We start from the raw sequence: 23,883 nt of genomic DNA, 5'->3' as shown, positions 1-23,883 counted from the left end.
TACATGTGAAAATACAGATACATAATCAATATTCATTATTTCAGATACAAAAATGATACATGTATACAAATAGGATAATCATATTCAGCAAATCATAACTTTTCCAATGATGCCTTACATGCCCCATCTTGTACAAAATGCATCATAATTATGCCATAATCATGTTATAATAATATCACTATGAAGAATATGGGGTGCAGTGTCACACTGTGATATCTTTATGCTCTTATTGATGTTTTAGAGACAGAGGTAGCACAAGGGATGCTGACATACAAACAGGGAAATCAACAAACTATGCATATATTCTGGCTGATGCACCGTAAATTATGTTATGGGGGGGAAGAGGAATTGGACCGGGCTATCTTCAAGAACTTACTGAAGAAAAAACCTTGAGTGTAAAAGTGTACTTTGGGGGCGAGTGGGGGGGTAGCACAAGAATGTTTAATAGTTTTGACTTTTTCACACTTAACTATGTGAGATTTAGGATTTTCGCATTGATCTTTGGGCATAGATTCTGTACACCTTTGCTGAAACGAAATGTTTCAAGTAGTGTACAAGAACATTATTATAGCTAGGTCTGTTTCTAGTAGTGCATTGCATTTTTTATTTTTTCACAAAAATAAATAAAAATTAAACCATGACCACAGCCTATTAAGTGCATGAGGCCTAGAAACTGTGGAAAGCTTCTAGACCTCTGTCTGTAATCATGATAATCTTTTCCATTTCTAGACTGTTGTAGGTCTTAATGCTAGTCTAAGAATTGGGGGACATACTTTGCACAGTTTTGTATTCAGACAATTAATAACCACACTCAGGGTGAGTAAAATATTTAGGAACCATTTTAATCACAGTTCATCTAATTTCTTCTAAAATTATAGGTATTGATTCTCCAGTGAAACATGAAGGCTTAATAGATATCATACAAAGGAAAATTGAGGAGACTGATGGAGAGTTCCTGATTGGCCAGCAGAAGGAGTCTGCACCTTCTGTATGGGCCCCATTATTTGATGGTTCTCACCAGATGCTTGTCCAGAAAAATATTGTGTTTCCAGATGCAAATAGTGAGATAGTAAGTCCTAATGATGGCAAAGGAAAGAAAAGAAGAGCTCCACTTCCACCATCTGATAAGCTACCAAACAGCTCAAAAACACAGATGAGCACAGATCAGCTGGACAAGGAAAACTTGTGGAAGAAGCCTGCCATTGCACGTAGGACCTCTTCTTCTTTTGATGCCAAGTTATCTTCCATGATGCATCAGTTGCAGAGGCCCATTGCTACTCCTCGCAAACTGGTTCCTTGCAGGAAAAGCAGCTCAATTGACAGTGAAAATCCTCTCACTTCAGTTACTGAGACAGAGTCTGAAACCAAACCACTGCCAGCTCCTAGACAGAAATCCATCAAAGAAATACTAGACCCTAGATCATGGTTGCAGTCACAGGTGTAACATTAAGTTTATAAAAGTGACCAACATATAAAGTTTACCAGCATTTGACATTTATCAGTGACCTGAGTCTTTGACAAGAACTTGGCCATTAGAAATATTTTTAATCTAAGCCCATACTTCGTATTGCAATCTCAGCCCTGCTTGTCACTGTCAAGATCTAAAGAATTTCTCTAGCAAAGTATAAAGGGTACTGTGTGTGTGTGTTTTGTAGAAGGGAACATCTCCAAGATATTTAAACCTTGAAATTTCTGCGCTACCCTTAAAGCACGGTCATGCTCTAAAAAGTAATTCCAAGGTTTGTTTCAGTGACTCCATATCAGATGTGCTCAATTTATTAATTAAGAGGTTTTTGAACAACTCTGCCAGCTCAGTCTGAGATCTACGAGATTTTTTTCTGGCTCATGTACTGTCAGAATTGACCAATGCAGGTTATCCATTAATTCTGATAGCACTCAAGACAGAATAGAATCATCTCCTTCTAACTGTTGGTTTTGAAAGGCTAATGGAACTTTTTTGTAAATCTTATTACCTAAAAATTGATATATATGACTGATTACACACAGAAAGCACACAAGATGTCATTTTTACAGTTACTTTTCTGACCATTATAAGGAACAAGGCACTCCATATCAGAAGACTGTAATACTGCCATTCCGCCAGTTGGTGGTAGACAAACTTAAATGCAGAGTCTTATTACTAGTATAATTTGTTTTTCTTTTCCCCCTCACTTTTTTCTTTGACTTTGAGACCTCACGTGTTGGTGAAATCATTTTAGGTCAAACAACTCCGTTGGGTTTGTTCACCACTTTCATGGGAGACTACAGTGAGCAGGAGACTTGCTTGGGCTACTACACGTGATCCTCAATGTATGGAGAGGCCTCGTGTTACCATCTTTCTGGGTGTCAGAGTACAGGCCACTACATTTCCTCCATGGAAACAACTGCATCACACAAGATGCAGACTCCTTTACACTAGAGCCTTATCCACAAGCAAAGGACTGCTTGCTCGTCAGCCATCAAAAACACTGGAATTCAGATCTGTGTTCTGAAAAATCTTATCAGTAATTTTACATACAATTATTTGTATAGCAGCAAAGCCTTCAAAATAAACCATTGGCTTTGAAGCTCAAAGGCAAGGGATAGTATTATTATAGTAACACAAATCTAATATTCCACTGAGCCTGACGCATTCTGAATTGCTAGTGTGTGTTTAAAAAGAAATAGTTTTAATCCTAGGAAGAATTTTGGAATAATATTAAACTCAATTATTTAGAGATTTTTTAATTTCCAGACACGTTCTTTACTGTTTCAGATGTTGCCTTCTTAGTTCATACAAAGATGAAGGTATTTTTAACTAACAAATGTTTAGTGCTAGATGCCTCATGGAGTTATAAATTAGCCTGGTTTATAACAGTTGCTAAATCTCTATGTTGGATGCCTTAGTCAGGTTTTTTTTAATCAGGTTTTTTAAAATCTTGGTTTAGTTCTAAAGGGTAGTTTGTGGATCAGAAGTTTTTAAATTTCTCAGGCATGAGTTCTGTTTTTGTCCTTGTGCATGAAGTGGAAGCTCTCTGGTTGTAATCTTGTAAAAGGATTTACAAATGGAATTCTTACTAACCTATTAGTTTGTGAGAGTCCATGTATTCTGCATGAGAGTAAGGTTCCCACTTGCAAATCCTTTTGCAGGATTGGGGCGTTAAGTTTTTAAGAGTGCCCCTGCTCAGTCTTCATTTCATCATGATCCTCTTTTCTGACATTGACATCTGTAATCATTCTTGCAGCAACAAATCATCCTGTTACAAAGGTGGGAAAATAAGTAGCAGAAGCAGACAAACTAAAGAAAAAATACACAATTATGTGAAATTGGACACCCTCAACTAATTGGACTGCAGAACAGAAATACAGAGAATAAAACAAACAGAACTATTTTTAAATGGAATGTTTTCCGTGATGTATATGCTGCTCTTTCAGCTTCAATCTAACAATGCTGTTGGAAGGAAGGATATGTTGTTTTTCCCTTTTTTGACCAAACTACCAAAACTAAATAAATAGTTATAGTTCAGAGATTTTTAAGGCCAGAAGGGCCATAATGATTTGTTCTGATCTCCTGCATAACAAGCCATTGAATTTCATCCAGAAGTTCTTCCATTGAGTTCAGTACCTGTATTTTGAACTACAGCATATCTTTTAGGAAAACATCTAGTGTTTATTTAAAGACTTCAAGTGATGGATAATTCACCAATTGGCAAGTATTCCAGTGGTTAATTATTACTGTTAAAATGTGCGCTTTATTTCCTGTTTGAATTTTTCTAGTTTCAACTTTCAGCCATTGGATCTTATTGTGCTTTAGTCTACTAGTTTAGAGCCCTCTACTATCAAATCTTCTCCTTCTGTGTAGCTAGTTATAGACCACTATAAGTGAATACCTTAATCTTATTTCAAGGAATGTTTCCTGATTTTCTGATCATTCTTCTCTGAGCTTCTCAAATATTTCAACATTCCTTTTGAAGTGTGGACTCAATATTTCGGTAGCGATTCTACAAATACTATGTACAGAATGAAGCAGGGTGGTTACCCGCTCCAGCCCTGGGAGAGGGCTGCGACTGTGGGGAAAAGCCCAGGCTGATTAAGGGAGCAGCTGCAGTTGTGGCCAGCTCTATCTATAAGAGGCGGTGAGCCAGGAGCCCTGTCAGTCTCCCTCTGCCTGTAGAGGGAGAAGAGCCTGGCTTCAAGGTGCTGAGCAGGACACCTAGATTGGAGCAGGGCTGGGGAAGGGCCAGAGGAGCTGGGAGCTCCGGCCTGGAAAGCCTCAGTCTGCAGGCCTGACTACAGGCCAAATAGGTGCAGGGTTGCAGAGGGACAGCCCATGGGTAGGTGGAGGCAGCAGGTCCAAAACCCTCTTGCCTGTGATGAGTGGCGTACACTGCAGTCTGCCCCCAATACAAGGGGCTAAGTGGGGACTGTCAGTAGCCCAGACTGAGGAGAGGTGGGGTTAGAAGGTGGGGCCTCCCCTGGGTGGGGAGACCCAGAACCTGAGTGTGTGGGGGTACCACCAGGGGGGCAGCACCCCCAGAGAAAGGGGCACTGGCTCCTGGGGGGGACATGGGAGCTGGCGGTAAGGCAGATCACCGGCCTGCAGAGGGCGCTCTGGGGGCCGGACAAGCTAATTCCTGATGATTACCGGCAGGAGGCGCCACAGGGGTGAGTCTGAACCTTTACGCAGAGTAATATTACCTCCCTACTTCTACTTGATATTCCCAAAGGATCACGTTATCTTTTTGCCACAGCATTTCACTGAGAGCTGACGATGACCAAAGTTGTCTTCAGAGTCACTCTTTCAAGAATACAATCCATCATCCTCCAAATATGACCTACATTATTTGTTCGTAGACCTTGCATTTGGCTATACCAAAACACTCTTAAGTCCAATTGAAAAAAGTCTAGTTTACTCTGTAAAAGTGATCTGGCCTCATTCTTTACTACTTCATCAATCTTTGTGTCCTCTGCAAACTTTATCATTAGTGATTTTACATTTTCTGCCACATCAGAAATTAAAAATATTGAATAGTGTTGTGCCAAGAACTGATCCTCTTGAGATCTTACTAAAAACATCCACTCGCATTGATTCCCTATTAGTATTACATTTTGAGATCTTTCCTCTTGTTTTTAATCTATTTTAGAGGCCATATTGATTTTATATAGCACTAGTATTTTAATCAGAATTGTGCGCAACTAATTCACCTACCTTACAAAATTCTTAAGTGTGTTATATCAGTGCATTAATCTTTATCAGCTAAACTTTACATATCAGAGTAGGTATAAAGCTCATTTGACAATACCTGTTTTCCATGTAACCATGTTGACTGGCATTAATTACATTTCCATCTTTAAATGAATCTCGTATCAGCTGTTCCTTTATTTTGCCTGGGATTGGTACAGCATTGTTTTTTTTCCAGACCTCTGGAACTTCCCTACTGTTCCAAGATGTATTAAACATTAACTTAATTGGTCCAGAGAGCTCCTCAGACACTTCTTGTAAAATTCATGGGTACAAGTTATCTGGATTACCTGTTTCAAAAGTATTCAACTTTTGCAGATGATTAACGTCGTCTTTAGCTACTGTTGGAATAGAAAGGGTTTCAACATTGATTATGAATTGATATCACATAATATCCTTTCCAAACACAGTACAAAAATAATGTTTTTGCATCATTGGTAATTTTATCATCTCTATTAATGGATTTTTGTCATTGTTAGAATCTTTTTCTGATTTCTTTTAAAAAAATTATTTTCATTGCCCTTAAGTCTGTTGCCATAGATTTTTTTTATTCATACTTTTAGCTTGTCTTGTCAATTGCCTACAATTTAACTTGTATTTATAGCCATCAACTTCTATTTCCTTCCTATTATATATTGACTTTTTTATTGCTGCTTTCACATCCCCTTTAAATCATGGTTTTTTAATTAAGTAAACTGTGTATGTGTGAGAGACAGACAGACAGGAATTGTAGCAATTTGGGCATCTAATAAAGCAGTGGTTCCCAAACTTGTTCCGCCACTTGTGCAGGGAAAGCCCCTGGTGGGCCGCACTGGTTTGTTTACCTGCTGCATCAGCAGGTTCAGCCAATCACGGTTCTCAGTGGCTGCAGTTTGATGCTCCAGGCCAATGGAAGCGGTGACCAGTACGTCCCTTGGCCCGCGCTGCTTCCAGCACCCCCTATTGGCCTGGAGCAGCGAACCGCGGCCACTGGGAGCCGTGATCGGCCGAACCTGCGGACGCGGCAGGTAAACAAACCGGCATGGCCCTCCAGGGGCTTTCCCTGCACAAGCGGCTGAACAAGTTTGGAAACCACTGTAGTAAAGTGTTCAGTATTTTTTCAGACTACTTTTGACCTTCTTCTCAATCAATTTTGTTCACTTGCACTTAGGCAAACACTGCTTTTTATTTCAGTGATCAATTCATCTTTATCTGTCAGAATAAGGTCCAATATTTTTTAAAGAAATTAGCATATAATTGGTAAACTCCAAGGTCACTTTAGTACTGGCAGCATGAGTCCTCCAGCATTTATTCCCCCAGGTTGTAATCCCCCATAGTAAGGTCATTTTTTTTTCTTCAGGTTGTAAATGCTTACATCCTGTTTTCTAGTCTGATTTGATGGCCTATAGCTTCCCTCATGAGTAATTTTGTGCTTTATGAATGAAAACATTGATGTATAAGCATTCAAGAGCCTTTGCTTCCATGTTGGCAATTCCAAAACAGGAAATGTTATCTTTGGTGTAGAGCACCAACCCTCACCATCTTTCCAATATAGATTTAGCCAATAACTAAGGGTATGTCTACACTTACAGTGGATCGACGCTGCAGTGATCGATCCGCCAGGGGGTCGATTTTAGCGGGTCTAGTGTAGACAGTGCAATAAGTCGACCTAAGCTACATTGACTGCAGCTACATTATTCACGTAGCTGGAGTCGTGAAACTTAGGGCAGGTCGACATTACAGGGTTAAGTTGAGCTAGCATTCCAATCTGTGAATCCTCCCATCAGGTTGCAGTAATAACAACTATGCAATCTCATTACTCCTATTCAGACTATTTTTACCAAACCGATTTTTCTTCATTCTTACGGAGGCAGACTCTTCTTGTTATCAAGGACTCACTGGTGGGTCAGAATGACCTGCTTATCACAAAAGTGGTGTGGAAAAAGGAAGAAAGATGGAGAAGTTCTTTAAAAAATGCATAGGTATTTATTTCACCAGCAGCTAACTTTAGTCACATTTTCCTCATAAGTTTTCAGTGCTCTGACTGTACACCACGCATGCCCAAAGTTGTTTCTCCCTCTCCCCCATATGAGGAATCCATAGTCTCTTTAAGGAGTCAAGTCCTGCCATGTGTGCCCAATGTCCCAAATCCAGTCTCTTCTTTGCAGGTGCTTTTTCCTTCATTTTGATGGCACACTTTGACCTTAGAAATAAAGCCATTGCTAGGGAATAAAGTGTAAACAAAACTTTTGGTGCAGAGAACAGCGATGAGGGGAGGGAAAATAACTTTAAACAATGTTTTGGGGAGCTTAGTTATTAAGTTTTGTCCATAAAAGAGAACAAACATTTCAGTAATACACCTGAAACAAAGTTTTTGCAACTTTCCTATAGTTAAAAATCTAGATATGTAGAGGAAATGTTTGTTTGTTCTTCTACATTATGGATGGTTACATACTTGGTTACCAATACCGAAAAAGCTGCAAATTTCTCTTTATCATACACTTGCTAGAAATCTGAACTTCCTCTTTCTTCCCCCTTGCTTTTTCTGAGTTTCACTTTAAATGTCTTGATTGGTTAGAATTGTAACATGAATGTTTGTTTACTTTTATTGCTTTTTGTTTTTAATATGTTGTCCACCTCAAATGCTCCAATGATCCTTTAAAAATGCAATTATATTGTATGTTTAATTTCAGCATTTTACTGAAGTTTGGTAAGGTACTGTTTCAGATTTCTCATCAGTTTATTTGCCAAGCTGTGAATATATGATACAAAATACATGCTGAAGCTTTTATAACAGTAGTATTCTGGGCTGGAACAATTGTAATCTGCTTTCTTGATTACCTCTATCTTCCAAGTTGTTTGTTGAGGAGTAAAGCATGTAGCAGAGGGATAGTGTTACTTAAGTTGTCTGATATCTGAATGAATATAGTGGAATTCTCTTAATTGGCATTTCCTGGTACTCTGAGGACTATGCCAGTTAATTTATCTTGTCAGTTATGAGACTCCTGATATTTGCTTTTATTTCATTCCTTGAACTAAAGGTAAGCAGTGTAGGAAGCATTAAAAAAATCCAAGTCTTATTTGATTAGCATCCATAACTGAACAGTAAAGTAACATGAAATAAATAAAGGTCAACAAAAGGGGTGACTAGGTTTACTAGACAGCACCAGGCATGCAGCTTATCCACAGTCGTTGAAATTCATTACCTTTATTTATTTTGGGGCTGTTGAGCGGGGTGCCATCTATCAGGGTACCTATTAAGTGGATTCTACTACCTAGAAAACAATACAACTCATTTGAAAATACTTGAACCTTTGTGTTTTAATATATTGCTAAAACATTTTGAATGTAGCACAATGAAAAGAGCAATGGGTGAGTTTTATGCATCTCATTTGTCACTTAATCATATTTGTATTGTCAAAGCTCTAAGTATATTTTTTTTTCAGGAACTTTAACTTCATGCTTAGGCTATGTCTACGTGATGAGTGCTACAGTGGCACAGCTACAGCACGATAGCACAGACACTTCCTATATCAACGGAAGGGGTTTTTCCATCATTGTAGGTAATCCACTTCTCCGGGAGGCAGTACCCGAGGTCAACAGAAGAATTCATCCATCCATCTAGCCATGTCTACACCAGGGGGTTAGGTCAACCTAATTATGGTGCTCAGGACTTGAGATTTTTCATAGCCCTGAGTGACATAGCAAGGTGTAGACCAGGCCTTAAAAATTAATCAGTTCATCCCAATCTAGGGTTAAAGAACAACCTGATACAATTTTATGTTAATGCAATTTTTAAAAATTGTGTGATTGAGACCTTGAGGACACAGGTGCTGGAATTAGTACACAAGTCCTATATACTGTGAACTACAATTTAGATGTCAATGATGGCACAACCTTTCATTTTGTAGAAATTTAGTAAAAGTGTTTCTTTACTGTGATGCTTGAACCACTGGCTATGAGAAGATTAATATGGTAGTAATCTCTTATACTGTACAGAATGTCCTAACTATTCTATGTGGTTTTTGTATGTAGGTGGAGCTAATTTTTGCAATTGTATCTTAGATGTTAGCTTAACATGTTTACTTGTATTGTGATTTAATTTCATCTATGCTAATTGTTTTAATACTGAATAGGTATTTTATTTAAACTGAACATATTTGGAATTACTGCTTTAGTGTTCATTTGATTTATAATCTAATGTAAGATGCTTTTATAGAAAAATACAGATTTGAAAATTAATGTATTGTGAAATGTTGGAGAAGGATCTGAATTGTTTGCTGCTAAAATGTGGATTGTTTGCAACTGGAACTGTACATCCAAGATAAAAACATGTCTGCAATAAAAGGATTCTGTGTTCTAATTTTATTTAAACTGGACTATATTATTTAGTTTTAGGATTATAAAGAATGTGGCTCATGGCTTTTGTAAAATCGAAGAACTAACTTATGTTTAACTACCTCTTAGCAGACAGAACAGAATATGTAGTCTGAGTGCATCTGTCTAGGCTAGCACTAACAATAGTAAGCATCTTGACCTCAATCTAGTAATCAGAAGAGATGATAAAAATATCCACTTGACTAGCTAATATTAATTGCTAATACCCTGGTATATACATTATGTAGATATTTATAAACTATATTTGGACATTATAACCTGACGTTCATCTTGTTTGTACAGGCATGTGCTAGTGCTATATTTCCCATTATGTCTACTGCTTTCTTTATTCTGAGGGTATCCTGTAAACACTGAGCAAACAAAGATTTAGAATAAGTATGCTTCTGAACCTGGCCTCCGAGACTTGTTTGGTGGCTTTATTAGTGAATCACTGTCTTTATTAAAACTGTTAAATTGTTTTCTTGGATGGAAAGTAAAAAATTACAGTTCTGTTCACTAAATGAAACCCTGCTTGGAGCTCTGCTAATCTAAAGCAAAGGGCACTATGCAAATAGGGTGTACTTTTTGTCCAATTATAAAAGAAATGTAAAACTGTTACAAGGAGGTGTAAATATTTTAAAATTAAAATGTCTGAATGATTTGAATTAATGGAGAAAAAAGCCCATCATTCTCATTCTCTCTCTCATATATGAAGAACCGGTGTGTTCCAGAAATTGCCATATTTTTTTCCAAAATGACTTCATTTCCAGAATCGCCGATCAGAGGGTGGGTGGGGCATACAGGGTCACACCCCCAAGATTTCCTCCTGGAGACACCTGACTCCTCCCCAGGGCAAAGGGCAGAGGTGGTGCGTGGGTGGGACCCCCCCCCCCCAGATTTCTGCCTGGAGACACCTGACTCCTCCCTAGGGTGCAGGGCAGAGGCTGCAGGCTGGCTGCTGTTGAGACTCGCCACCAAATTCTCCCCTCCTCACACAGATCTTGGCTCAGAAAAACCACCACCAAGCTTCCTGAGGGCAGATAGGGCACTTGGCAGCGGGGCACCAGGCTCCCTTGCCATGCTGCAGAGCAGACAACACTCACGCCTGTTCTCGGCAGCATCCGTAGCACCTCTCCACTGCTCACCTCCCCTACACACAGCTGCCTCCTGCCCCCTCCCTCCAGCACACAGCTGGCTCTAGGCTCTCAGTGCCCAGCATCTGTCCCCCACCTCCCCTGCACAGCTGGCTCCTTCCCGCTCCCCTCAGCACACAGCTGTCCCAGCTCTAGCCCTCAGGACCTAGCATCTGTCTCCTATCCCCTGCACACAGCTGGCTCTAAAACTGACAATTCCATTGTAAAAAGAAAATTTTAAGTGTCTGTAAACATTGTAATGTAGGCTACTGCATTTTCGTGCTGTAAAGGATTCGTATTGCTCATGTTTGTCAATACATTATTTTTTGTATTAATGTAATATATATCTGAAATTTCGAAAATATACAGCTTTGAAAATCCAGAATTACTCTGTCTGTTGCTGGAAAATACTGGCCCTATTCATATGGCATCTGCAGAGCAATATTCTATGGATGCGGTTGTAGGGCCATAAGCCATTTCAAGGCCTCCTCTGTGACGTGGATATCATCCAGGTCAGTTGGGGCACTGCGTTTTGATGGTTTGGATGTTCTTATCACAGTTGCACAAAGGGGAGTCTTTGATTTTCCATTAATGCAGCAAGTAGCCGCATCTTCCATGGCTTGTTCAGATTTAGTTCAATGTGGTCCAAGGTCTGAGTGGCAGGTTAAAACTGGATGAATGGCTTGTTGGGTCAGTAACAATGTGCTTATTTGGAATGGTAGACGAGGTCCAGGCACTTTTCCGTTCCCTGGCCTGATCTAGACACATGACGAGGTCACACATGGTCCATAGTGGTTTTTGTGATTTCACATGATATTGGAGTATGTAATCCATAACCTGCTGAGAAGCTCTGGGTAGTCTTCAGCACGTTTAAGTTCATGCTGTGGCTATATCTCGATGGGTAGCTGGAGGTTTGATGTTTGCTAATCCAGAAAGCCACGGCAAAGGTATTGATTTTAAAGTTCCCATGATGCTTTATATGGTCTGATGCAGCTGCCTATCCACAGTTGGGTACGGCAGCTTCTTGTCCACACTGGTGCACAATACCGAATACATCAGGGCCAAGGCTGATGTTCATAGCACTAAAGCAGTTGATCCCTAGCTTGTTCCTGCTCACTTTTGAATAATGTTGTTCTCCTGGGGAATTCTGCACCAAAAAATTAAAAATTCTGCATACAATATTTTCAAATTCTGCAAAATTCTGCATATTTTATTTGTCAAAATAACACAATATAATCACACCAGTTTCAATTATTATTGGTCATTTATTTCACAATACCTGTCAGCAAATATGTCTGTAACAATACAGACAACAAAAGATTCAGGAAATTTTTTTGACAAATAGATCCCTTACTAGGCATATTAATACAGAACTCTGAGTAATAATTCATTTAAACTACACTAAAGAGCTGTATTTCCCACACCCCTCAGAAGTAGTGCAAAGGCTTGGCAGAGTCAGGGGTAATCAGGAGCTGAGGGAGAGGGAAGTAATTGCTGGGAAGAAGCCTGGGTGTGAACAGTATGGAACATGTTTTTGGGGGCGCAGGGAGGGATTGTTAGGGAGCTTCCCCCATGCAGACCCCTAGCCTCTCATTCAGTCAGGCACATCTGCCCCCACACCATGTGTCCTTGCACCCCCTGTCCACCTGTGTCCCTCTACCCCCACTCAGATAACCACTCCCCCATCCCCATATGGCCCTGCATCCCCTCCCACTGTCCCCATGGGTCTCTGTGCCCCCACTCTTGCCCATCCTGTTCCTGTGTAGCCCTGCACCCCCTACCCCATCCCCAGGTGGCCCTGCTCCTCCCTCCCCCCTGTGACCCTGTGCTTCCACTCCCATTCAGACCATGGTCCAGTCTGTCCTCCCCCACTAGCCCTTATGAGCCCCTGTCTGTGACCCCCCCCAGCAGTCCCATGCTGTCTGTCTCCACATAACCCCTGTCTCCTGACCTGGCCCAACAGGTAGTGTGAAGAAGGCACTGCAGGCTCTTTCTCTTCCCTAGCTGGCCAGGAGCTGCTGCTCTGTTCTATTGCCACAACACCTTCTGGTGGGCAAAAGGTGGAACTGCAGCAACTTTTCTGGCAGAAGCTTTTTCTGTGCAAAAAATTTAAAATATGCATGGTTCATTAATTATGTGTGCACGCAGTGGCCCAGAATTCCCCCAGGAGTAATATTGACTTGAGTCTTCGCTTTAGAGCAGTGTTGGACAACTTGCGGGCTGCATGCGGCCTATCAGGGTAATCTGATTGCGGCCACGAGACATTTTGCTGACATTGACTGTCCACAGGCACTGCCCCCCACAGCTCCCAGTGGCTGCAGTTTGCAGTACCAGGCCAATGGGAGATGCGGGAAGAAGCAGCCAGCACATCCCTGCGGCCCATCGCTTCCTGCAGCTCCCATTGGCTGGGAACAGTGAACCGCGGCCACTGGGAGCTGCGGGGGGGGGGGGGGGAGGGGTGTGCCTGAGGATGGTCAATGTCAGCAAAATGTCTTGCGGCCCGCAATCAGATGACTCTGATGGGCCACATGCTGCCCATGGGCCACAGGTTGCCCACCACTGCTTTAGAGGTGGTCATGAAAGATTACTGTGCCTTCAAGAATGACACCGAGAGATGTTGTCTTTGAGTCATTATGCACAGGCAGAAAGTAAAGACTACCGATTTGCTCAGATTTGGTCTCAGCTACCACTTTTGGAAGTATTCCATGATCTTAAGATCAGATGCAAGGGTCACTTCAAGTTCTTTAAAGCTATGGGCCTGAGTTGCAAGTGCCAAATCATCCACATATGCAAACTTCTGCTCTAGAATATCATTAATAATTGCAAAGTAAGCCAATACAGTTGAGTGATTTAATGAATCATGTTGTAACTAAAGTTGCTGCAGTTTGCTTTAAGGGAACATATCAAAATAAGATGATCTCTTAATATAACCATTACCAAAATGGTTATATTGAGTTTTCCCATCTGTGTATAATATATTCACATAATCTGTCTGCAAGACATCAAAATAAATTGCTTCTCAAGGGGAAAACCTCTTTCAACATTTTTATATATAGATAGTTTTCTACATGTTCTTTATGTACATCCCCAAGACAAAACCATAGTGACTTGTGAAATGTCTTTTATACTGTAAATGCAATGTAGTTGTAGCTATGTTGGTATTAGAGAGACCAGGTGGGTGAGAAAATATCTTTTATTGGACCAACTTCTGTTGGTGAGAGAGAGACGCTTTCGAGCCAAGAAGAGCTCTGTGCGACTCAAAAGCTTCTTTCTCTCACCAACAGAAGTTGGTCCAATAAAATATACTATCTCACCCACCTTGTCTCTCTTTTATACTGTAAAGGCTGTTTTCTTACAGGTCTCTATAAACTTCCAAAGTAACAAATCAACACAAGAATTGCCATTATGCGTCAGAATAGAATTCTCTTTCTGACAGTGGCCAGTGCCAGCTGCCTTAGAGGAAAGTGCAAAGAATTCCTGCAGAAGGAAGTTATAGAATACCTTTATCAACAGATAGCTTATTCCTCATCCCCATTAGTTAGAGGTTGGTTTATACACAAAAGCATGAGTCTTAATATTCTTCCAAAATGCTTGGTTATTTTTCAGTTCTTACTATTGTAACTTTAAATATTTGTATAAGTTTCCAGTCCTCTGAAACAAGTTCTTGGCTGCAATGGTATCTTGGGACAATGGATTTCACAATCTAGTGTGCACTGAGTTTTAAATTCCTTTATCATTTTTGAATTTGCCACTATCTCATTGAATGTTTTCTTGGTTTTGGATTGAGGGGGTGAATAACTTCCCTGTCTACATTTTTTTGTGTACCATTCATTATTTTGTGCCTCTTTATTGTGTCCTCTCTTGTCTCCTCAAAGACAAACAATCCCAATCTTTTCACACTCTTCAAATGTTTATTCTTGCCGCCATATCACTTTTTGTCCATTTCTGAAATCTCTCTCTTGAGTTGAGGTGATCAGAACTGAACATGCAATTTCAGCTGGGAGGGTGCTATTGATTAAGAACATATTTTCAGTAGTCGTCTCCCTCATTTCTTATGTAGCATAACATTTTCTTTGCTCAATGAGCAATTTAGTCAAAAAAGGAGAGGTCTTCATTGAGCTATTTGTAAAGATGGTGTGCTCTCTCTCAAGATAAACTCACTTTAGAAAATAAAGTCTGGGTGTAATTATGGATAGTTCAACATCTGACTTATGAATATTCCACCAGAGGCAAACATGCTGAGGTATGCTGAGCATAAGTAAGAGACTTGTGTCTACATTACCATTTGGAAAACAAATTTTTGTAGTTGCTGCTCTTCCTGTGTTCTGAGTGATCACTTCTCCTGTTCGCTGCTGCAACTGATGCAGCAGGTGCCGATTTAGCGGGTCTAGTGAAGACCTGCTAAATCGATGGAAGAGCGCTCTCCGATTGACTCCGGTACTCCAGCTTCCCGTCGACGCAGCACAGTGAAGATGACATCATAAGTTGTAAGAATGGACATGAGCAAGCGCTGGAAGAAGAAAAAACAGTTACTAACCTGTTCTTTGACATGCGTTGCTCATATCCATTCCACGACTCACCCTCCTTCCCCTCTGTAAGAGTTAGCTGGCAAGAAGGAACGGACAGGGTGTGGAGCTAGCAGTGCCCCTTATACTGGCACATAAGCACACAGCACCAGAGGGCGCTAGAGCAGCCCTACAGATACCAGTGAGGGAAAAGTCTTGGGCAATGGATCATGCAGCACGTGCACACCTAATGCAGAATGGACATGAGCAATACATCCTGAAAAACAATAGTTATGGAAAGATTAGTAACCATTTGTTTTTTCCCCTTATTTGTGGAGGTCTGGTATCTTCTTTTCCTTTGCTTGTTCATTCTGTTTATTTGAAGATGCTAAACACTGCCTTTGTAGGAATTACCTTGCAATTTAAAAAGGAAATGGTTCTATGCAAACTTTTTTGTGTGTGTGCTGCTTCAGAGGGTTAAATTGTTGCTGACTGCTAGCTTGAAGATATTGCTACAAGGAATTATGTCCCTGGTGAGCATGGGAAATTGTTTTCCTGGCCTTACTTGAGGTTTCCATTAAGTATGATTCATTGGCATGGAATGTCTTGGAGCTGTGGAGAAGAACCAGTAAGATGAGGAAATCGGTACTCTTAGCTTTGAACTAGCCTTAGTAGGCTCTGTATACAACTGGTGTTTTGATAGTCATAAAGCAACAGTAGCCAGCTGGAGTTATAGGTCATCTGTTCCTCTGTGCAGTTCATCTGGGGCATGAGTGAGGAGCCAGCTTCTCATGATCAAGCAAAAGCAATACAGTAGAACCTCAGAGTTACAAACACCAGAGTTACGAACTGACCGGTCAACTACACACCTGATTTGGAACTGGAAGTACGCAATCTGGCAGCAGAGACCAAAAACAAACAAACAAATGCAGTACAGTACTGCGTTAAATGTAAACTACTAAAAAATATACAGGGAAAGTTTTTTAAAAAAAAATTTGACAAGGTAAGGAAACTGTTTCTGTACTTGTTTTATTTAAATGAAGATGTTTAAAAGCAGCATTTTTCTTCTGCATAATAAAAGTTTCAAAGCTGTATTAAGTCAATGTTCAGTTGTAAACTTCTGAAAGAACACCCATAACTTTTTGTTCAGAGTTCCGAATAACCTCCATTCCCGAGGTGTTTGTAACTCCTGAGATTCTACTGTACACAATATTCATAAAGGACTTCTGGACTCTTGTAACAGGACCAGACTCTTTGTTTAGGGGGAAAAATAAAGTATTAACCTGTAGCTCATTGAGGATTATTTTTATAGGGGGACCATCATTGTGGTACATACTGTACAAATGCATAGCAAAAGACTGTCCCTGTCTTGAAGAACTTACCATATTGAATCTGCTTTCAGTCTTGAAACTAGCTCATTGCCCATCTTGCTATATTGGACTCATTGTTGTGGCACTTTACCTTTGCATTGCTTCATGCAATTGAAGACCCCCGGTTCTGGACCCTGACAACAGGAGTCAGGCCTCAAATTAATTTAAGGTAGGATTTGGAGTACAGGCTTAAAACAGGAGTTCCTGCTGGCTGCAAAATTTGCCTGTGCACCAGTAACAACAGTTCTGTGCAGCCACCACAAGTAGGTCCTAAATACTATTCACATCTAGTTTGTGGCATAAGGATTAATTAGAATGGGAATAAAGAGGTGTGAAAATAGTAGCAGCTGCGTACTTTGATCAATCTGCTATAATGAACTACATTAGGAAGGGATCTAAAATACAGCAACTCCTCACTTAAAGTTGTCCCGGTTAACGTTGTTATGTTGCTGATCAATTAGGGAACATGCTAGTTTAAAGTTGTGCGATGCTCCCTTATAACGTTGTTTGGCAGCCACCTGCTTTGTCCACTGCTTGCAGGAAGAGCAGCCCGTTGCAGCGAGCTGGTGGGGGCTTGGAACCAGGGTGGACCAGCAGCTCCCCGCTCCCCTAAGTTCCTCAAGCAAGCTTCACAATCATCACTGCTGTGTACGGTATTAAATTGTTTGTCTAAAACTCATACTGTGTGTATATAATATAGTTTTTTGCCTGGTGAAGAAAATTTCCCTGGAACCTAACCCTCTCCCCCCATCCCCCCCTTTAAAATAATTCTTATGGGGAAATTGGATTCACTTAACATCGTTTCACTTAAAGTCACATTTTTCAGGAACATAACTACAATGTTAAGCGAGGAGTTACTGTATATGCACACTATTCCCTTACCTCTCATAAAACGTAAAGTGGGTTAGCCATTAGATCAGGTATTGCTCCTTCATCAGCATAATGAAGGCAATATCAATGTCCCATAACAAGAGGTTTCCAAACTCTGATCCTTGGTGGTGTGATGGTCTGCAGAGAGCTAGTTAGTCATAGGGTATTTGCTCCTTGCTTCCAGCTGCTAAAGTGCTTTAAAAGACAACTAAAAATGCTGTAAATATATTGGTATTACTTTTCCATGCTAACTGGTTTAGTTGCCACAGGGATGTTAGGTGATGGTGAGCAGGAAAGAAGATGGTCCACAGAATCACAGAGGGGAGGAAGCCTAAGAAAAGCCCTGCAGTAAAAGTGGTGCAAATTATGATTATTAAAGAACGCCTAACAAACATAAGGTCAGTGGTTCTCAAACTTTCACATAGCAAGCCTCTGAGTGCGACCCCCCCCATCCCATAAATTAAAAACACTTTTTAATATATTTAACACCATTATAAATGCTGGAGGCAAAGCGGGGTTTGGGGTGGAGGCTGACAGTTCGCAACCTCTCATGTAATAACCTCCCGACTTCCAGTCTGAGAACCCTTGCATAAAGGTCTTCCAAAATCTAAGCACCAAGAACTGAGTGACAGCATGTCTGATCTGGTTATGGAAAGCTGAAAAAGTTGCCAAATTAACTCTAAGGTGGTAGTCTAAAGTAGACAGATATTTAGAAAATTATCAAGTACATTTTGTACAGATCATGTGAAAAGTTTAATGCAGCTGGTGTCATTGTTCTATTTTCTTTTTTATATTATCCCTCTTTGCTAGACTCCATTCTAGTAGGTGGGAGGACTTGAAATAACTTATTTCAAGCTGCTTTTCCTGTAGGACACAGTAAGTGGAGGTAAGAGTCTGGAGACAACTGTCAATCAACCTCACCACCCTCTTCTGTGATAAGCACATCAATCCTTGATCCATTCCCTTTACGCTTTGGCCATTATTATTAAGTCTAACTTGGCCCACTGTGGCGGACAGTGCTAGTCATCTGTCTCTGAAAGGCCATGCAATTTGTCTGACACAAACATTTACCTTTAAGAGAAACATGACTAAGTGCACGTCATGCTGGAGCAGAAGTGGGCAAACAAAGGCCCATGGGCCACATCCGGCCCGCCAGCTGTTTTAATCCAGCCCTCGAGCTCCCGCTGGGGAGCGGGGCCTGGGGCTTGCCCCACTCCGGTGCTCCAACCAGGGAGCAGGGTCAGGGGATGCTCCACACTGCTCCCAGAAGCAGCAGCATGGCCCCTCTCCAGCTCCTACACATAGGGGCAGCCAGGGGGCTCTACTCTGCATGCTGCCCTCACCCCAAGTGCCGCCCCCGGAGTTCCCATTGGCTGGTAACTGCAGCCAATGGGAGCTGCAGGGGCAGTGCCTGTGGACAGGGTAGCATGCAGAGTCGCCTAGCCTCACCTCCATGTAGGAGCCGGAGCAGGCACATGCCACTGCTTCCAGGAGCCGTTTGAGCTAAATGCCACCTGGAGCCTGCAACCCTGAGCCTCTCCCTGCGCCCCTGCCCCAGCCCTGATCCCCCTCCTGCCCTCCGAACCCCTCATCTCCAGCCCCATGCCAGAGCCTGCACCCCCAGCCGGAGCCCTCGCCCCCTCCTGCACCCTGAACTCCTCAGTTCTGGCCCTGCCCTGGAGCCTGCACCCCAACCAGAGCTCTCACCCTCTCCCAGACCCCAACCCCAATTTTGTGAGCATTCATGGCCCGCCATACAATTTCTATACCCAGATGTGGCCCTCCGGCCAAAAAAAGTTTGCCCACCCCTGTGCTGGAGGCTAATGGATAATAGTGGTATGGACCTTGATTCTCAAAACGGCCTCATTGTCCCCTTTTTACAGGTCTAATTTTGCTCTCACAATTAATTGTGGACACAAGTGATACCACAGACCTCTAGCATTTCGATTTTTAAGCACTGGCAGTTGCATGTACTATTAACGGTGGGTGCAAAATTGTATCTTTGGAAGTAGAGACTGCTTTTAAAAATCAGGGCCCAGTTAAGTCCTATTGTTTGGGTTTGCTCAAACTGGGAGTGATTAGACAATGATACCTATCTGAATACTTATTTTCAGCTGAAGTATCCCAAATGTATTGCATTTAAGGTTTTCTAAATAGGTCAATATGTTTAAAAGATGCATCCAGTTGTGAAAATATGTTTTGGTTGTAGCTTGTTCCTCTTACAAAGGAATGAAGTTAGATTTTGATAGAGCCTTTCATCCTGAAGAAATTCAAAGTGCTATGTGGTCATTCACCCACCACTAAAATGTACTCTTCTGTAGGGGAAACATAGCACACCACCTAGGACACAAAACTCCTCCAAAAATTCTGGACAAAATGTTCAAATATCATCCAGTTAAAGCTGCAAGTGGAATTTAATTAGGCAAAATCATCCACAGAGGAATGTGACAGATCCAGGAGATAAAACAACCCATACAAAATACCTATGAAAAGTGACCACAGCTTTGGGGTTTTGCCACTTGTGGTCAGGGCCCCCTATTTTACATGCGTCACAATGTTGACAACTTGATCAGGACAGTGGCTTCTGGCACCATGCTAGACTACTGGCTCAATGTTGACTTCAAAGACAGCATTCCTGTTGAATCACCAACCTTGCAACTAGGTTTTTCTTGTGTGGCTCCGGTCCACATAGTGGCTTGAGCAGGTGCTGGTGAGATTGTGATATGAGACTGGACCACAGCACAAAGGCTCATATTACAAGCATGCGGCCACACATGCACACTCACTGTATTATTGGAGCTGGCCGGGAGTGAAGAAATTATGGGCCTATGGCTGGTCTGCTGATGTAGCCTTTATATGATATGGTTCTACTTTCTCTACTTTAGTTTGACTTTTTGACCAACACATGATTTAAATATATTATGGAATTAATTCATTAATCATGTTGCTCTCCAGTTCATGAGATGCACCACCTCTTGGTGATGCAGATAAATTGTCTTGAAGTTTATCCTGCACAAACACAAGCGTAGTGCCTACATTACAGTATTACTGCTGTAGCTCCTTTCAACAGAGGATCTTAAAAGTGCCTCCACAATACTCTTGTGGGTTAATTATTAGTACAGATGGAAAGGCTAAGTTAGAGAGGTTATACAGGTGCAACTTCCTTATTTCATCCCATAGCCTTGCAGGGTTTTAATAGGTGTATGCCACTCCCCTTGTGGTTATAAAAGTTTTTGTCTTCATAGCAATGGAATAGTCCTATAATGAAATTGTTTTCTGTTTTAATAAATTAAAACTTTCAAAAACCCTTGTACACTTCTGACAATCCACCATTTTGGTCAATAGTACTCTCCAATTACTGATACTCATTTATGTCTTTTTGGAACAAGCTGTCTTACAGAACTGGATTCCCCTTTTGGCATTTTCATTCATGCATTCTGTCAAATCAATTTTTTTTTATATTTCATCAAGACTTTCTTGACTGAGATCTTCAAAGCAGTTAATTCAATGTTCCGTGATTGCTGCAGTGGAGTAACTGAAATATCAACTTAGAAAGTCATCAGTTTGTTACAGTATTTTTTGTCCATGCAAGAGATGTAAAATAGTAGTTCTACTCAATAAACAAGTTGTCAAATGTGATTAGTTAATGGACCTGTAATCATGTAATAGTATAAAGGTAAGGTATTGGTAAATACTAAGTGAAAATACATATTTAAATTAAGGCCATAGGGAAGGGAGGAATTGAAATGTCACTTTAAAAATTCCCATGGCAGGAGAGAGCTCACTATTGATGCTGAAATGGGCTATTTACAATTCACATGATTAGCTGGAGATCATAAATTTAAAGAAAACAAGATTAATAATCATGCTTTTTAAATTAAAGATGCATTGATTATTAATATGGTACACTTAGATCCGTCTAGGGATCAGGTTAACACACGGTTCCTTAACCATAAGTAGGGCTTCCCATGTAAACTGATATTTAGTGGTAAAAGCCTGTCAAAATTAAGGTCAAGATTTACTGGCAAGTATTAAGCTCCAAAAGCCTGAAATTTTATCTCCATATTTCTAGCCATCAGCTTTGTAATTCTCCGTATCATTCTTAGTCAATTTCATATTAAGAAACAGGACAGGGCTGACAGACAGAAATAGGGCTCTTCAGTTAAATATTTATTTGCCAAAAGCCTAATTTTTTTGGCCAGTAAATACTAACAAGGCTTAAATGTAATTAGTGTGAATGTTTATTGTAGTTCAAAGAGTTAATTAGCTTGTTTCTTTCATCAAATAATAAACACATCTTCCTCATAGTACAATCAGGCCTTGGGGTTTCTGAGAACCCTCAAGCAATCCTGCAGTGGCATCTGCTGAAAGTTGAAATCCCTGCAGAGAGAAGTCTTATAAGATGTTGCAGGGAAGCTTACATCAGAATGTATCGTTTCTGGCAAGGAATAATTTCTCAAGAAATCCCACACTTTTTAGCTGCCCCAGCTATAGAAGTTTAATTCTCCAATTGGGAGTTACAGGGGAAGAAAAACTTTAAAAAGGGTTATTGGCTGCTACACAGTCATAAAGAATTACCATGCCTTAAACACATTTTCGTTTATGTAAATCCAGGACATTACTGTGCTGCATCTGGAAGTAGTCTAAGCTGCTTCATTCTTCTTTCTGCATAGCCTCGTTTAGTTAGCATTAGGCTCCAAAGTAAGATGAGATTAAAAAGTAAAGTTTAACAGGAAATAGAGCCTAAATTTTTAAAGATATTTAGGTATCATTCTGCTGAGTGTTGCAAGGCCTAGGTGATGCAGGCGCTTAAGTCACTTTTGAAAATAAAACTTAGGCTTTGCAACACTGAGCAGAGCAACACCTAAATACCTGAAAAATGTCAGCCCAAGATACTATGGTGACTGGCATCATGGAACGCCTTACGCACATAAAGCATAGAGAGTTAGGTTCAGAACCTATTCAGCCACTTCCACTTATAGAATCAAACCTTGCAGTCTCTAGGCAAAACTCTTATAGATATCTTTGAAGATCATCTCCCCAAGACCCTATGGAGGAGTCCTCTTCACTTTCCCCAAGGTGCATGCATGCAGTGCTTCAGAGCATGTGATAGAATTTGTGGGTAAGCTCTGTCTTAATCAGTAAGTGCTACTTAGGGAACCAACATATGGACTCAAAATTATTTGACCTCCTTACATCTTGACTAACCCAGTTGTAAAAGAAACTAAAAGCCGGCTCTAAACGAAAAACAGATGCCGTTTTGAAGTAGAACTGTCAATAAATAGAAAACAAAACAAAACCTCAAGTTGAAGCCACTAGAAAGTAGGACCAATAGTTCAGTTTTATCTGAATAACTTCTGTCTCCTACAGTGAACAGAAGCTGAAATTTCAGAGGAAAATGCAAGAATTGCCAGTCCAGTGACTTCAAGACTCGTTTTATGGTGGTGCACATGGGGGCCATAGGGTGCAGGTAAATGCTAGGAACGCTATATAGAACTTGAACTGCTTTTGCATGTGTGGGTGCAGTAAAATGAAAGTGATCATCACTCCATCTCACTCCATCATTTTTAGTTCCAAAAACAAAGCCCACTGCTGAGAAACATTTAATGTCCTTTTACTGAGTAGGTCTGTACAGCACCCTCATCCCACATGCCTACCTTAGAGGCCCATTCCTTTACCACTGAAATGGATGGGACTTTGGACTTTTAGACAGCCACACGTGGAGGGGGGGTGGTGGTGGCAGTTTTAGACTAGCTTTGCAAATCAGATCTGATCTGATTTTGTCCACAAGTTAAATGGATTTGGCTGATCTCAGTGTGTTTGCTAAAGAAAAAACTTCTCACAATTTATAATTGGTAAAACTTATTTTGGGGAAACCCAGCTGTGAGATAGCACTTGACTGAATCGCTATGCCAGACTGTACGGGAAAACTTAATCCTTTCTATCCATTGCTCTATCTAATATTGTTGATTTCTTGCTTTCATAAAAAGTAAATTGAAGCAAATTGGCTGATCTGCTTTCACTAATTCTTTCCTCCCCACTTATTATTCAACTGAGAGCGTATTTTTGTAGTCAAGTTATAAAATCCTTCAATGAAGGATTTATAATGGAAAACCAGACAGACCCTTAGCTATAGTAGAACTCAACAGTGCCTGCTCTTTAAGTTTGGCTATTGTGTGATGCTTTCTTGAAAGAATTAAAATATGAAGTGTTTTAGAAAGCACTTCATGAAATATTTTTCCAAAGGCTTTTTGTTTGTTCAAGGAAGGACGATGTACACAATGCCATCTTGTGGTCAAATGGTTCAATGTGTCTGCTGTTCAGAAAGGGAACAAAAACATTTCAGGCTGTTCCCATGGAAGTGCACTATGTATAAATACTTTAACACTGCACAGTGTGAGTGCATGCCAGATAAGATTAGAAACAAA

General features: G+C 40.7%; 1 protein-coding gene across 3 annotated transcripts in view; it reads left to right on the top strand.

The window, feature by feature from the left end:
• Positions 1-4,431, top strand: part of RTKN2 (rhotekin 2) — a 266,798-nt gene extending 262,367 nt beyond the window's left edge. For all 3 annotated transcript variants that reach the window (XM_074958848.1, XM_074958850.1, XM_074958849.1), the window contains one exon: positions 879-4,431. In XM_074958848.1, the coding sequence (XP_074814949.1) occupies positions 879-1,444 (566 nt within the window). In that variant the 3' untranslated portion in view covers positions 1,445-4,431. The remainder of the gene's footprint in view (positions 1-878) is intronic.
• Positions 4,432-23,883: the final 19,452 nt, after the last annotated feature.

The sequence above is a fragment of the Natator depressus genome, chromosome 7, assembly GCF_965152275.1.
Source record: "Natator depressus isolate rNatDep1 chromosome 7, rNatDep2.hap1, whole genome shotgun sequence".
NCBI classification, from domain to species: domain Eukaryota; kingdom Metazoa; phylum Chordata; order Testudines; family Cheloniidae; genus Natator; species Natator depressus.
This window is presented reverse-complemented; position numbering and strand designations above follow the sequence as displayed.